The 14900-nt window shown below is 42.3% G+C and overlaps 1 protein-coding gene across 8 annotated transcripts in view; it reads right to left on the bottom strand.

Annotated features, from left to right (window-relative positions):
* Positions 1–14900, bottom strand: part of LOC115155666 (nck-associated protein 1) — a 78626-nt gene that overhangs the window by 30787 nt on the left and 32939 nt on the right. For all 8 annotated transcript variants that reach the window (XM_029702525.1, XM_029702522.1, XM_029702524.1 and 5 more), the window contains 2 exons: positions 11619–11764; positions 4606–4738 (listed from right to left, as the gene is read on the bottom strand). In XM_029702525.1, coding sequence (XP_029558385.1) covers positions 4606–4738; positions 11619–11764 — 279 coding nt within the window. The remainder of the gene's footprint in view (positions 1–4605; positions 4739–11618; positions 11765–14900) is intronic.

Below are 14900 nucleotides of genomic sequence, written 5' to 3'. Positions count from 1 at the left end.
CTCGAGTCTGAGTCTTGGGGTCCACATTAACTCAAAATAAAGATATTTACCCAGTCAGATATAGTGTAGTGGCAAGAGGAATTTAGTCAATCTATTGTTTGCTCTCCTTTTATGTGCCACCAAATGTTTGCATATAGACTACTGGTAATGTTACCAGGGCCACGTTCAGTTGAAAAATGTTCTCGAATGTTGAAGATAGAAATACCATGAATAGAGCCAACGTTATTCCTTACTCAACATGTCAGAGTGGCAGGTTTGTTCTACATAGCATATTTCTATCTGAACGTTCTAAACGTTGCGTCCTGCTGAATGCGCCCCATGTTGTTAGCTATAGCTAGCTAATAAGGTAACATGACTGAACAAATTGTAGGCTAAACCAATGGTTAACGGTCCACAAGTAGCTAAGATTTAAAACAGCCCGCGATATGATTTATGGATGTAAAATGCAGCCCACCAATGCATGATAGAAAAAAAGTAGTGGCGGTATTATGGGTCATGTCTTTTGAACGGTAACCTAAGGGCTATTTTCTCTGAATAAAAGAGCAGGAATTGTCTACTTTGGCTACAGAACCTGTATATGAAATGCAGCGGGAAAAGTGGGAGGGTTGAACGAGACTACATTTACTGTTTGGACATGGGCGGCAGAAAAAGCGCTTAGGCAGTCCGCCCAATACTTTTTTTAATGCAGAAAAAACCCTGCCAATGGTGGAACCATCTTCCCCCTGAAGCTAGAACCCGCCCGATTCCCTGCCCATCTTCCAAAAACATCTGAAACCCTACCTCTTCAAAGAGTATCTTAACTGAATCCCATGGCAGTTTGCTCTTTAAACCATTCAGTTTGGTCTTTTTGAAAGCCATAGAGGGTGGGGGAGTTATTTGTTCCCCCAGGCATGGAAGACATGAACAAAGGTTGAAATTTAAAGCTGCGAGTGACAGGTCTCATTTCTCCCTCAGGCCACTGCTAACCGGCAGACGTCAGACTCTATATTAATACTGTGTGTGTGTGCTCCTTACACAACATACTTCAATTATTATCTAGTCACTCAACATTTTCTGAGAAGAGTTCACATGGAAATGCTTTCTTTCTAACAATTGTTGCATTTTAATTTTTGTTGAAATGATTATGGCCTAAAAAGGTTAAAATGCTGAGGATTTTTTTAAATAAATAAATCGGATGTAAAATGACGTTTAGCTGCCAAAAGAAGAAGAAGACAAAAAAATCTAATCAGATGCCTGAGACTGACATTTCGCTGAAGTTCTGTGACCTTGGTTGCGTCACAAATGGCATCCTATTCCTTATGTAGTGCACTACCTTTGACCAGGGAACAAAGTAGGGAATAGGGTGCCATTTGAGATGTATGAGCCCCAGAGGTGGGGACCAAGTCACTATTATTTGAGTCACAAGGTCCAAGTCTCAAGTCGAGTCCCCAGTAGATCCAGTCGAGTCTGGAGTCAAGTCCAAGTCGTGCATTCTAAGAGCAAGTCAAGTTGAGTCAAGTCACATGTTTTTTTAAAGTCAAGTCAAGTAAAAAAATGTATACAGGCAACGACTTGTTCAACTAAAAATCTGTCTATTTACCAGACAGCCCTTTATTTTGTCTACAACACACTGATTATGTAATAATACATTAACAACCAATTCCAAACACAAGACTCACAAGTACATTTTGACATAGCAAAACACCAGTAGGCCTATGTTAGTAATTGTTGCTTGATGCCCCATTGCTGGTGAGCTTGCAAAGTAAACGGTTCATATTCTTGATCACCAAATCACTTGATTTTCAGAGCCGCATATTTTATTTTATTTTTTATTTGACCTTTATTTAAATAGGCATATGAGACTATTTGATATTCATTTATGTCAATCATCTCTCCCTACAATTTGACGTTTGTGCTGCAAACGATCCTATAGCTGTAGAGCAAATCAGCAATCTGTTCACTCCGCAAATGTAGCCTGTCATTACAGCCATAAACGGTGATGCATTTTCAAAACACAAGATACAGAAATAAACTGCGTTTTACATTTGGAGCTGAAAGTCATTCATGTTAGCAGTCAATATCAACTAGGGATATTATGACACTCACTTCTCTGGAGGTCAGAGCAAGCAGGATCATAGGTCTGTGTGCAGCAGAGGTTGCAGGATCATAGGGTCTACTGTGTGCAGCAGAGGTTGCAGGATCATAGGTCTAACTGTATGCAGCAGAGGTTGCAGGATCATAGGGTCTAACTGTATGCAGCAGAGGTTGCAGGATCATAGGTCTAACTGTATGCAGCAGAGGTTGCAGGATCATAGGTCTAACTGTATGCAGCAGAGGTTGCAGGATCATAGGTCTAACTGTATGCAGCAGAGGTTGCAGGATCAGATGGAAAGCATGATCTGTCTGTAGCCTTTTTCTTACTCACAAATATTGTCATTAATTCTCCAGAATGTAACATCTTCATCCCGTAAGTACTGAAGGTAGTGCGATGTTACAGCTATCTTTAGACATATAGCCAGTACCAAAACTGAGGTATACAATTATAAACCACCCAAACTAGGCCTATCTGAAATTTGAAAATGATCAATGAAATCACCAGCTTGTTGTGGCAAAGATATGTCCGTAGCAGATTGCTAAACGGTACTTTATATGGATAATATTAATGTAGGTATGCTACTCTCTTTTTGCCAGGCAAAACTGGAGAATATCAAACAAGCTCTTTCTGGTCACTAATCTGAATATGTGCGTCTGCCTTTGCGCGCTAATGCTGGTGACTGGTCAACCGTTAAGACACACAACTTTTTGGTTCTGAAGCACAGATTAGAAGTTTTTGAAACAAGAATTTGGTCCAATGCCGTAGGCTAACGTTAGGTGACCAGATCGAATAAGCAAAGGTATAAATATAAAATACAAACAGTATGTATGTGGCCTATTAAAAATATGTATGAGAAATATATTTTTCCCATTCAGTTCCACACTCACAAGCCCCCAAAACCTTCTCACTGTGCTAGCTCAGCCGACCTGTGTTGATTGACAGTTTGCTGGTTCAATCAGAGGGCAGTGTGTGCGTTTCACTAGCCAATCAGTTTTTTTGCAAATTGCGATACTGTCTCTGGCTGCATGTAGAGCAATCCACGGAGACTCTGTGCCACAAAATGAGTGACAAGACGTTACAAAATCTGCCCAGATAATTTTAAGTAATCATTCTCAAGTCAAAGTCGAGTCCCGAGTCTTGAGGCTCGAAGTCCAAGTCATGTCTCAAGTTATTTTATATCAAGCAGAGTCTCAAGTCATCAAATTTGTGACTCGAGTCAGACTCACATCTCTGATAAGCCCTGGTCAAAAATAGAACAGGGTGCCATTTGGGACACAGACCTTTTACTGTTAATACAAACCACTGTAAAAAGTTCCGTGCAAGATGGAAATATTCTTGGAAACATTTAATGCTTTTCCAACATAAATAAAGTTTGCAGCTGCCCAAAGCTATGAGGAGTGGACATAGGAAGAGGAACATTTTGAAAACACGCTGAGAGAGGGAGTTTTGTGAAATCCAAGCCTATGGCTCTATAAATCTATTTTATTTCCCTAAGTGCACTCAGACAGCTCCTAAGCAAAAGGCCCTCCTTTGACCACTCTGTTCGGCCACATGAGAACGCCCATTGTGCCACTTCTTTTGGTACTGTTTGTCAACCAATTAGGAGCGAAAATATGCCTTATTTACCAAACTAAATGGATATTGGGCTCCATGTTTGGCAGGAACAAACATGAATGTGCCTGGCGTATTTCAGCAGAAAGGGAAACAGAAATCTGTTGTGGAGGCTGTGTGAGCGGAGGGCTTTCACATCCCCCTGGGAGTAGCTAGTAGCTGCACCAGTGTATGGTTCAACTACAGATTTAATAAATCATGCTTTTCAGCCCTCTACTTCTCAGTACACATCCGGGTACATGGACCACAGCGCTGGACGCTTCGTTACACAACATTCCACAACCCCAGAAAATTTGCAGTTACTTTCCTGATTCTCTGTATGACTCCATCCTGCTGCTGCGGAAGGAGACAGAGGCTGGGTCCCAAATGGCACACTATTCTCTATTAGTGCGCTACCTTTGACCAGGCAAAAGTTGTGGCCAAAAGTATTGCACTAATAGGGAATAGCGTGCCATTTGGGATGCAGCCGTGGGCCCTAGCAGCACTGAGACGGCGCTGAAGGAGACTTTCCCAGCCTGTGTGAGACATCCTGTGAAATGGCCTGTTTCTCTGAGACTAGCAGTCCCTCTAAGAGCTACAAAACTAATGAGAGAGATGAGTCCAAATGGAATAGGCTGCTACTGCACCAATATATTTTACTTAAGATTCCAATTCTTGGAAAGACATCTAAAAAAAAAAACATACAAAAACATTCATCTTTACATTACATGTCAGGGGCCATTACATGTATTTTATGTATTCGTTTATTTAACTTAAAAACATATTTTGCAAGGGCGACCTGATCAATTGAATATGTTGTGTTATGTTGAAAATACATTTCTTTAATAAATGACTATCGCAGAGTGACCCACCAGACCTTAGTGATGCTTACTGTGATGTTTTGTGACAGTGGTAACATCGTATCTCAATGGGACACTCACCTCCTCAGGACAGAGCTCATGGGTGCAGCTCATGAAGTGGGTACAGAGCAGAGGGAAGGAGATGGAGTGACGAGACTGGGATGGCAGCTCCAAACACTGCTGGAACATCTTCTCAAATGCACGACTGTAAAAGCTATCAGAAGGGAGAAGGACAGAGAGAGAGAGGGAAAGAGGAGGAGAGGGAGCGAGAGAGAGAGGGAAAGAGGAGAAGAGAGAGAGAGGGAAAGAGGAGAAGAGAGAGAGAGAGAGTGAAAGAGGAAGAGAGAGAGGGAAAGAGGAAGAGAGAGGGAGAAAGAGAAGAGAGGAGAGGAATAGAACGAGCATGAGCTGCAAACTTCAAACATCCATCTGGTACAATCATATTTAAATCTGTCCAACCCTCTCCTCTCCTGTGCTGTCTCCACCGAACATAAAGAAAAATAACATAACAAAACCTCTAACAGACAGTTACCATGGGGTTTTAGAGGATGAGTGATGGCTATATAGCCTATTAGCTTTTACTATGTTTTCCTTGTAAACGACTTTAACTGAATATGGAGGTAGATGTAAATGTAGCCTCCAGAGGTAAACCTCCCACTTGCACACTGCAACTTTGATCCAATCTATTTCTATTGATGTCGCGTCTTCTGTTTTTACTTTTATATGTACATTTCATGTGTTTTTATTAGTATTTTACTTTTCAATTAAATTGCCCAGCAATGGCTCTAAATAAATCTGAATTCATTATTTTAGGAGATTTTAAGCGGGGCATGCTTACATCTGTATCGGACTCTTTTAAAGAACTGTGTGACTCTGAATCTCGCACAATTAATGAATGCACCCACAAGATCAAATCCCAGAGCACCTAACAAACCAACACTATTGGACATTCTTCTAACGAATACCCCTCACAAATACACATGGACTGGGATATTCTGTAATGATGTCAGTGATCACTGTGCAATAGCTTGTGTTAGAAATACAAAAATGACCAAAGCCAAACCCCATTCTATTTTTAAGACATTTTAGACAGTTTGATAAACAAGCGTTTACATGATCTGATTCCCAATGTTGACACCGCCTGGGAATATTTTTATATGACATGTTTATCCATTTGTGATCAGCATGCCCCTGTGAAGAAATGTAGAATCAGTGGAAGGGACCATCCCTGGTTTTCTGATAACTTGGCAGAATTCATTTGAAATAGAAATGTCTCTTGGGCTCAAGATAGACATACAAATCAAATCAAATTTTATTAGTCACATGCGCCGAATACAACAGGTAATACAACAGGCATTTTACTTTACAGTAAAATGCTTACATACGAGCCCCTAACCGACAGTGCAGTTTCAAAAAATATGGATAACAATGAGAAAAGTAACAAGTAATTAAAGAGGAGCAATAAAAAAAATATATAATATATACAGGGGGGTGCCGGTACAGAGTCAATGTGCAGGGGCACCGGTTATTTGAGGGAGTATGTACATGTAGGTAGAGTTAGTCACTTTAATTATGCATAGATGACAACAGAGAGTGGCAGTGGTGGAGAGGGGAGGGGGCAATGTGAAAAGTCTGGGTAGCCATTTGACTAGATATCATAAGGTGAATGCACCAATTTGTAAGTCGCTCTGGATAAGAGCGTCTGCTAAATGACGTAAATGTAAATGTAGATGTTCAGGAGTCTTATGGCTTGGGGGTAGAAGCTGTTTAGAAGTCTTTTGGACCTAGACCTGGCGCTCTGGTATCGCTTGCCGTGTGGTAGCAGAGAGAACAGTCTATGACTAGGGTGGCTGGAGTCTGGCTGTCTATGACTAGGGTGGCTGCCTTCCTCTGACACCGCCTGGTATAGAGGTTCTGGATGGCAGGAAGCTTGGACCCAGTGATGTACTGGGCCGTACGCACTACCCTCTGTAGTCCCTTGCGGTCAGAGGCCGAGCAATTGCCATACCAGGCAGTGATGCAACCAGTCAGGATGCTCTCGATGACGCAGCTGTAGAACCTTTTGAGGATCTGAGGATCCATGCCAAATCTTTTCAGTCTCCTGAGGGGGAATAGGTTTTGTCGTGCCCGCTTCAGGACTGTCAAGGTGTGCTTGGACCATGTTAGTTTGTTGGTGATGTGGACACCAAGGAACTTGAAGCTCTCAACCTGCTCCACTGCAGCCCCGTCGATGAGAACGGGGGCGTGCTCGGTCCTCTTTTTCCTGTAGTCCACAATCATCTCCTTTGTCTTGATCACGTTGAGGGAGAGGTTGTTGTCCTGGCACCACACTGCCAGGTTTCTGACCTCCCTACAGGCTGTCTCGTTGTTGATGGTGATCAGGCCTACCACTGTTGTGTCATCGGCAAATTTAATGATGGTGTTGGAGTCGTGCCTGGCCGCGCAGTCATGAGTTAACAGGGAGCACAGGAGGGGGCTGAGCACGCACCCCTGAGGGGCCCCTGTATTGAGGATCAGTGTTGGCGGATGTGTTGTTACCTACCCTTACCACCTGGGGGCGGCCCGTCAGGAAGTCCAGGATCCAGTTGCTGAGGGAGATGTTTAGTCCCAGGGTCCTTAGCTTAGTGATGAGCTTTGAGGGCACTATGGTGTTGAATGCTGAGCTGTAGTCAATGAATGGCATTCTCACATAGGTGTTCCTTTTGTCCAGGTGGGAAAGGGCAGTGTGGAGTGCAATAGAGATTGCATCATCTGTGGATCTGTTAGGGCGGTATGCAAATTGGAGTGGGTCTAGGGTTTCTGGGATGATGGTGTTGATGTGAGCCATGACCAGCCTTTCAAAGCACTTCATGGTTACAGATGTGAGTGCCACGGGTCGGTATTCATTTAGGCAGGTTACCTTACTGTTCTTGGGCAGAGGCACTATGGTGGTCTACTTAAAACATGTTGGTATTGCAGACTCCGACAGGGAGAGATTGAAAATGTCAGTGAAGACACTTGCTAATAGGTCTGCGCATGCTCGCAGTACACGTCCTGGTAATCCGTCTGGCCCTGCGAATGTTGACCTGTCTAAAGGTCTTACTCACATTGGCTATGGAGAGCATGATCACAGTCTTCCAGTACAGGTGGTGCCCTCATGCATGCTTCAGTGTTACTTCCCTCAAAGTGAGCATAGAAGTAATTTAGCTCGTCTGGTATGCTCGTGTCACTGGGCAGCTCGCGACTGTGCTTCCCTTTATGTTCTGTAATAGTTTGCAGGCCCTGTCACATCCGACGAGCATCAGAGCCGGTGTAGTACAACTCGATCTTAGTCCTGTATTGACACTTTGCCTGTTTGATGGTTCATCGGAGGGCATAGTGGGATTTCTTATAAGCTTCCGGGTTAGAGTCCCACTCCTTGAAAGCGGCAGCTCTAGCCTTTAGCTCAGTGCAGATACTCCCTGTAATCCGTTGTTTCTGGTTGGGGTATGTACGTATGGTCACTGTGGGGACGTCGTCGTTGATGCACTTATTGATGAAGCCAATGACAGATGTGTACTCCTCAACGCCATTGGAGGAATCCCGGAAAATATTCCAGTCTGTGCTAGCAAAACAGTCCTGTAGCTTAGCATCTGCTTCATCTGACCACTTATTTTATAGATCTAGTTACAGGTGCTTCCTGCTTAAATTTTTGCTTGTAAGCAGGAATCAGGAGGATAGAATTATGGTCAGATTTGCCAAATGGAGGGCGAGGGAGAGCTTTGTATGCATCTGTGTGTGTGGAGTATAGGTGGTCCAGAATTCTTTTCCCTCTGGTTGCACATTTAACATGTTGATAGAAATTAGGTAAAACTCATTTAAGTTTCTCTGCATTAAAGTCCCCGGCTACTAGGAGCACCACCTCTGGGTGAGCGTTTTGTTTGCTTATGGCAGAATATAGCTCATTCAATGCTATCTTAGTGCCAGCCTCTGACTGTGGTGGTATGCAAACAGCTACAAAGAATATAGATGAAAACTCTCTCGGTAGGAAATGTGGTCTGCAGCTTATCGTGAGAAACTCTACCTCAGGCGAGCAATAGCTCGAGACTTCCTTAGATATCGTGCACCTACTGTTGTTTACAAAAATACATAGACCACCGCCCCTGGTCTTACCAGACGCTGCTGTTCTATTCTGCCGGTACATCGTATAACCAGCCAGCTGTATGTTGATATTGTCGTCTTTCAGCCACAAGTCCGTGAAGCATAAGATGTAACAGTTTTTAATGTCCCGTTGGTAGTTTAATCTTCCCAATAACTCGTCAATTTTATTGTCCAAAGATTGCATGTTTGTGAGCAGAATTGAAGGAAGTGGGGGTTTATTTGCGGCGGCAGTGGTTAGAGCGTTGGGCTAGTAACCGAAAGGTTGCAAGTTCGAATCCCCGAGCTGACATGGTACAAATCTGTCGTTCTGCCCCTGAACAAGGCAGTTAACCCACTGTTCCTAGGCCGTCATTGAAAATAAGAATTTGTTCTTAACTGACTTGCCTAGTTAAATAAAGGTAAAAAAAAAATAATCTTAAAGATTTGATCGCCTCCTACTCCTCAGAAGGCAGCCCGGCCTCTCTTTCTCCACCTCCTCTTCACGCAGATCACTGGGGCCGGGGCCTGTTCCCGAGGGAGCCATATATCCTCCGCCTCGGGCTCGTCAGAGTCGTGAAAGGAGAAAAAGGATTCTGCTAGTCCGTGGTGAGTAATCGCAGTCCTGATGTCTAGAAGTTATTTTCAGTCATAAGAGACAGTAGAGGCAGCATTATGTGCAAAAATAGTAAAAAAAAAAAAAGGTTCAAACAACGCAGAAAAACAAACAATCGGTTTCTGCTCCAGCACCATTTTACTCAATGCTCCTGTTGACTGGGCCTCCTTCAGAGCGCTAAGAAACAAATGTACAGGATTGATCAGGAAGTCCAAATCAGATTTCTATCTAAATACAGTCACAGAGAACCTTAACAAACCTACCAAGTTTTGGAAGCTAATCACATCAGTGTCAGGTTCTAATGTATCCTCTGGCCTTCCTGACCATTTAATGATGGATTCTAAAGAAGATAAAGACAATATTGTTTGGGTTTTTTAACAAGCACTTCATATCTACTGGTTCAGTTTTTGATAATGGTTTTTGATAATGGTGGGGCCCAGGTCTCTAATGTAAGTTCTGTTACAGTAAAGTATGATATAGGCCCTCATGTGAACCATTAACTTTGAGCCTGTTTCTTATGCCGAGGTCTATAAAGCACTACAGGCAATAGACACAAAAAGTCTGCAGGTCCAGACAACCTGGATCCCTACCTCTTTAAGATTGCAGCTGGTATTATCACTGAACCTGTGGCTCACATTTTCAACTTGAGTATCTTGACCAATTCCATACCCAGCATTTGGAAATCAGCTTATGTCCTCCCACTGCTAAAGGGTGGAGATCCCTCAGTTGCTAATAACTATTGTCCTAACTCCCTATCCTGGCCAAAGTCTAGTCTGAATCCCTAGTGAACTCAGTTAAAAACGTCTTAATTGAAAAGAACTTACTGAGCGGGGTTCAGTCTGGCTTTAGATCGGGGCACAGCACCACAACTGCAGCTATGGCAGTGGCAACTGACAAATGCACCTGATAAAAAAACATTGTGCTGCTCTGTTTGTTGATTTATCAAAGGCATTTGATTTAGTTGACCATGAATTGTTGCTAGCTAGACTCAGTAACATTGGTCTCAGTGAAGGAGCAGTAAATTGGTTTAGGAACTATCTTTCTGACAGAACACAATGTGTAAATACTGACAATCACAAGGCTAGCTTTCTTCAGATTAATAGAGGTGTGCCCCAAGGTGCCATTTTTGCTCCTGTATTGTTCTCAATTCTTATTTATGATTTGGAAACTGGGATGCAACCAGCAAAGTTGTATCTATATGCTGATCATGGTCATATATTCATGTGCTCCTTCTCTGGTTCAGGCTGTTGAAGAGCTCCAGACTGCTTTCAGTCACTGCAGGCCTCCCTTTATGGTCTCAAACTGGTCGTGAATGTGCAAAAAACGAAATTCATGAACTTTACCAGAGCTCGCACTTAGCCAAAGAAGGTTAGCATGGTCACACCTGGTGGCTTATTCATTGAAAAAAAGTGCCAACCTACAAATACCTAGGTATATATTTGGATGACACGTTGTCCTTTAAAGTTAATATGGCTAATCTTGTGAAGAAACTGAAATTGGGTTTTTATTTTAATAATAAGCCTTGCTTCCTGCTTATGGATAGAAAGAAGCTTGTTCAGGCCACTTTTCTCTCTTTAATTTATTAACGTGACTTGTTGTATATGCATGCAGCCTCCTCCGTCTTACAGAAACTGGACTCATTGCCACTTGTACTTGTACCATTGCCACTTGTACCAAAATGGTGGGTTGGACCTCACTTTATATGTGCAGAAAGATACATTTGTATGTGTTTGTCTACAAAGCCCTTTTGGGTAAACTCCCTCTTTACCTCTGTAGTCTGGTCTCCTTCACCACCAGCAGTTACCATACCCAGTCTGCTAGGTGGTTGCTACTTAAAGTCCCCAGGACATTCATAGTATTAGGCAAGACTGCCTTCTCTTCTTGTGCACCAGAGGCATGGAATAGTCTACAATCCATGCTGCATCTAGATATGTTAGTGCCACTGAATTAATTCACATTTTTGATGATTTTTGATGATTAGGCTGGATCATGCTGGTGAATTGTATTGTAATGCTGTATGTTTTAATTTCGTAATGTATTGATTGTTGCTGCCTCCATTGAAAAAGAGACTCTGGGTCTCAATGGGCTTTTCCTGGTAAAATAACAAAATGGGACATGTAAGTTTTTCTAAATAGGAATCCGAATCCCAAATGTAGACGGCTACCAGGAAATGGAGTCCACATAACCGAATACCTTTTACTGTTTTAAACGGCTGTGTAACTGAACATGGAGGTAAATGTCAATGTAGACCCCTTCCAGAATAGGCCCTGCTGCAAACTAGCGTCTTGTCCAGGGGGTGTACTTCTACATCAAGCTGCCTCACGCTACGGAAACAGGAGATATGCTCTTTTGGGCTGTTCTGGCGCAGACAAGGTTTACTTACCAGAATATGGAGAGGTCAGACGTCTCCACCAGCATCTCCACCAGGGAATCCACCATCTTGGTGTGGAATATAATGGTATTCATCATCTTGCCTAGCTCACGGTGGTCTGCGATGCCCAGAGAAGCCTTGGAAACACTAGTATAGGCCTAACCAAGAGATAAACAAGGCATTATTGGTATGTCTGACCAGAGGAAAGCACAACTTAACAGTTCACAAGTTTGTACTCATGTACAGTACCTAGTCATTCAAGGGTTTTTCTTATTTTTACTATTTTCTACATTTTCTAAATAGTGAAGACATTAAAACTATGAAATAACATATGGAATCATGTAGTAACCAAAAGTGTTAAACAAAATCAAAATATATTTTAGATTTGAGATTCTTCAAAGTAGCCACCCTTTTCATGACAGCTTTGCACACTCTTGGCTTTCTCTCAACCATCTTCATGAGGAATGCATTTCCAACAGTCTTGAAGGAGTTCCCACATATGCTGAGCACTTTTTGGCTGCTTTTCCTTCACTCTGCAGTCCAACTCATCCCAAATCATCTCAATTGGGTTGAGGTCGGGTAAACCATCTAAATTGGGTTGAGGTGGGGTGATTATGGAGACCAGGGCATCTGATGCAGCACTCCACCACTCTCCATCTTGGTCAAATAGCCTTCACACAGCCTGGAGCTTTGTTATGGGTCATTGTCCTGTTGAAAAACAAATGATAATCCCACTAAGCGCAAACCAGATGGGATGGCGTATCACTGCAGAATGCTGTGGTAGCCATGCTTGTTAAGTGCGCCTTGAATTCTAAATAAATCAGTGTCACCAGCAAAGCACCCCCACACCATCACACCTCCCCCTCCATGCTTCACGGTGGGAACCACACATGCGGAGATCATCCATTCATCTACTCTGCTTCTCACAAGGACATGGCGGTTGTAACCAAAAATCTCAAATTTGGACTCATCAGACCAAAGGACAGATTTCCACCAGCTTGTGTTTCTTGGCCCAAGCAAGTCTCTTCTTATTATTGGTGTCCTTTAGTAGTGGTTTCTTTGCAGCAATTCGACCATGAAGGCCTGATTCACGCAGTCTCCTCTGAACAGTTGATGTTTAAATGTGTCTGTTACTTGAACTCTCTGAAGCATTTATCTGGGTTGCAATCTGAGGCTGGTAACTCTAATGAACTTATCCTCTGCAGCAGAGGTAACTCTGGGTCTTCCTTTCCCGTGACAGTCCTCATGAGAGACAGTTTCATCATAGCGCTTGATAGTTTTTGCGACTGTACTTGAAGAAACTTTCAAAGTTCTTGAAATGCTCTGTATTCTGTTTCTCTTTGCTTATATGAGCTGTTTTTGCCATAATATGGACTTGGTATTTTACCAAATAGGGCTATCTTCTGTATACCACCCCTACCTTGTCACAACACAACTGATTGGCCTAAACGCATTAAGAAGGAAAGAAATTCCACAAATTAACAAGACACCTGTTAATTGAAATGCATTCCAGGTGACTACCTCATGAAGACGGTTGAGAGAATGCCAAGAGTGTGCAAAGCTGTCATTTAGGCAAAGGGTGGCTACTTTGAAACATTTCTATTTGTTTAACACTTTTTTGGTTACTAAATGATTCCAAATGTGTTATTTCATAGTTTTGATGTCTTCACTATTATTCTACAATGTAGAAAATAGTAAAAATAAAGAAAAACCCCTTTAATGAGTAGGTGTGTCTAAACTTTTGACAGGTACTGTATGTAATGTTGTCTACTGCTGAAGCGGCTTTATATCTATTTTATTTGTCAAATATATCAAATCAACAGATTTTTGGTATCATGCAGTTTAAAGTCTTTTAAAGAATAATTTTCCTATTAGTAGCGTTCCTTTGCCACTTTCCCAAAAACTCCCTCTTTCCTAGGAATTAAAGAAAAAGCTGATTCGATTTGAATTTGGAAGTCAGTGGGAGTCTGGAAGGAAAAGTGTGGTTGGATGAGTTACCATATCATTAACATCTAAGGAAAGATTTCTGGGAAGACGTCCGTGTTAACTTGATACCACTGATACTGACAATAGCCAAATAACACAATTTCCTCCCAAAGCATATGGTATCAAACCAAGACTGTAGGCAAAACAGATTCTCTCTGGTGTCTTTGCAGAGTTCAAGACAATGCTTTCTTTGATCGTGGAGATCGTTAGAAGGAAAATGGCTACAGTTCTGAAACTGCGTCCCAAATGGCACCCTACTCACATAGTGCACTACTTTTGACCAGAGCCCTATGGCGCAATATGTAGGGAATAGGGTGTAATTTGGGCAACACAACAAGAGCAGTGAAACATCTGCGTTACCAGGGTACAACTAGGCCTTAGAGAATCAATCTGAGAGTCCAAAAATAAAAGCACATACTTTTTGGAAAGAAGTGATCGTGAGCTACACAAGTGTGAGAAAATGCAGCGAAAGTGTTGAATGGAACATGTTCCACTGTGTTTCAACATCTCTAAATGCCTGCCAACTTAAAGAGCATTCGATGCCAACCTGGTACCACAGCCACAAAGACATTTAGCAGGTGCTAAACTCACACAACCATGGGTCAAACATCTGAGCAAGGACAATATATAGAACAATTAGGCGAGGGGAAAGCTTAAAGATGATTGAAATTCAAGGCCTATTTCGAAACGTTAAAGTGCTGTTGCATGATGTTCATGGTGCCATTGTCAGAACCAAATTAGAAAACAGCACTGTGGAGAAAAGAGACATGACAAGAGAAAAACAGAGAAAGAGAGAAAGAGAGAGGGTTAGGGTTTCTCTTCCCTCAATCCAGTCCAACTGTGGCTCAACCAACATCTGCTAGTTGGAGTTGGATCATGACACGATGCAAGACTCAGTTTAGATTACAATCACTAACATGACGTTACTGTGGTAATGGCAGCTTGTGTTTCTCATCCAACATGTTCACTTAACGGATCAGACAAACAACAAGAGTTTCCAAAATAAAACTATGAGAGATTTAAAGAAAATAAAGAAAAGTACTTGATAGCTAGAAAGAACATTGATATGGCTTATGACAAGGTCTGTGTCTGCCATAGTGCTGTAACCGCTCACATGGCTTGTGGGTTGTGGTTGACATGCAGCTCAGAGGAGAAGAGAGCACATGTAGTAGAACCTTTAGAAGCAGTGTTCTTGATGCTTGTGGAACAGACAGGTAAAAGTTCTGATCCAAACATGAAGCTTTCAGGACCATCTTGATAAATTAGGATTATTCGCTGACACATTCTTATTTACAACCATCTATTTTT

This window comes from Salmo trutta, chromosome 20 (genome assembly GCF_901001165.1).
Source record: "Salmo trutta chromosome 20, fSalTru1.1, whole genome shotgun sequence".
In the NCBI taxonomy this organism is placed as follows: Eukaryota; Metazoa; Chordata; class Actinopteri; order Salmoniformes; family Salmonidae; genus Salmo; species Salmo trutta.
The sequence above is the reverse complement of the archived record's forward strand: the minus strand, read 5'-3'. Positions and strand labels throughout refer to the sequence as shown.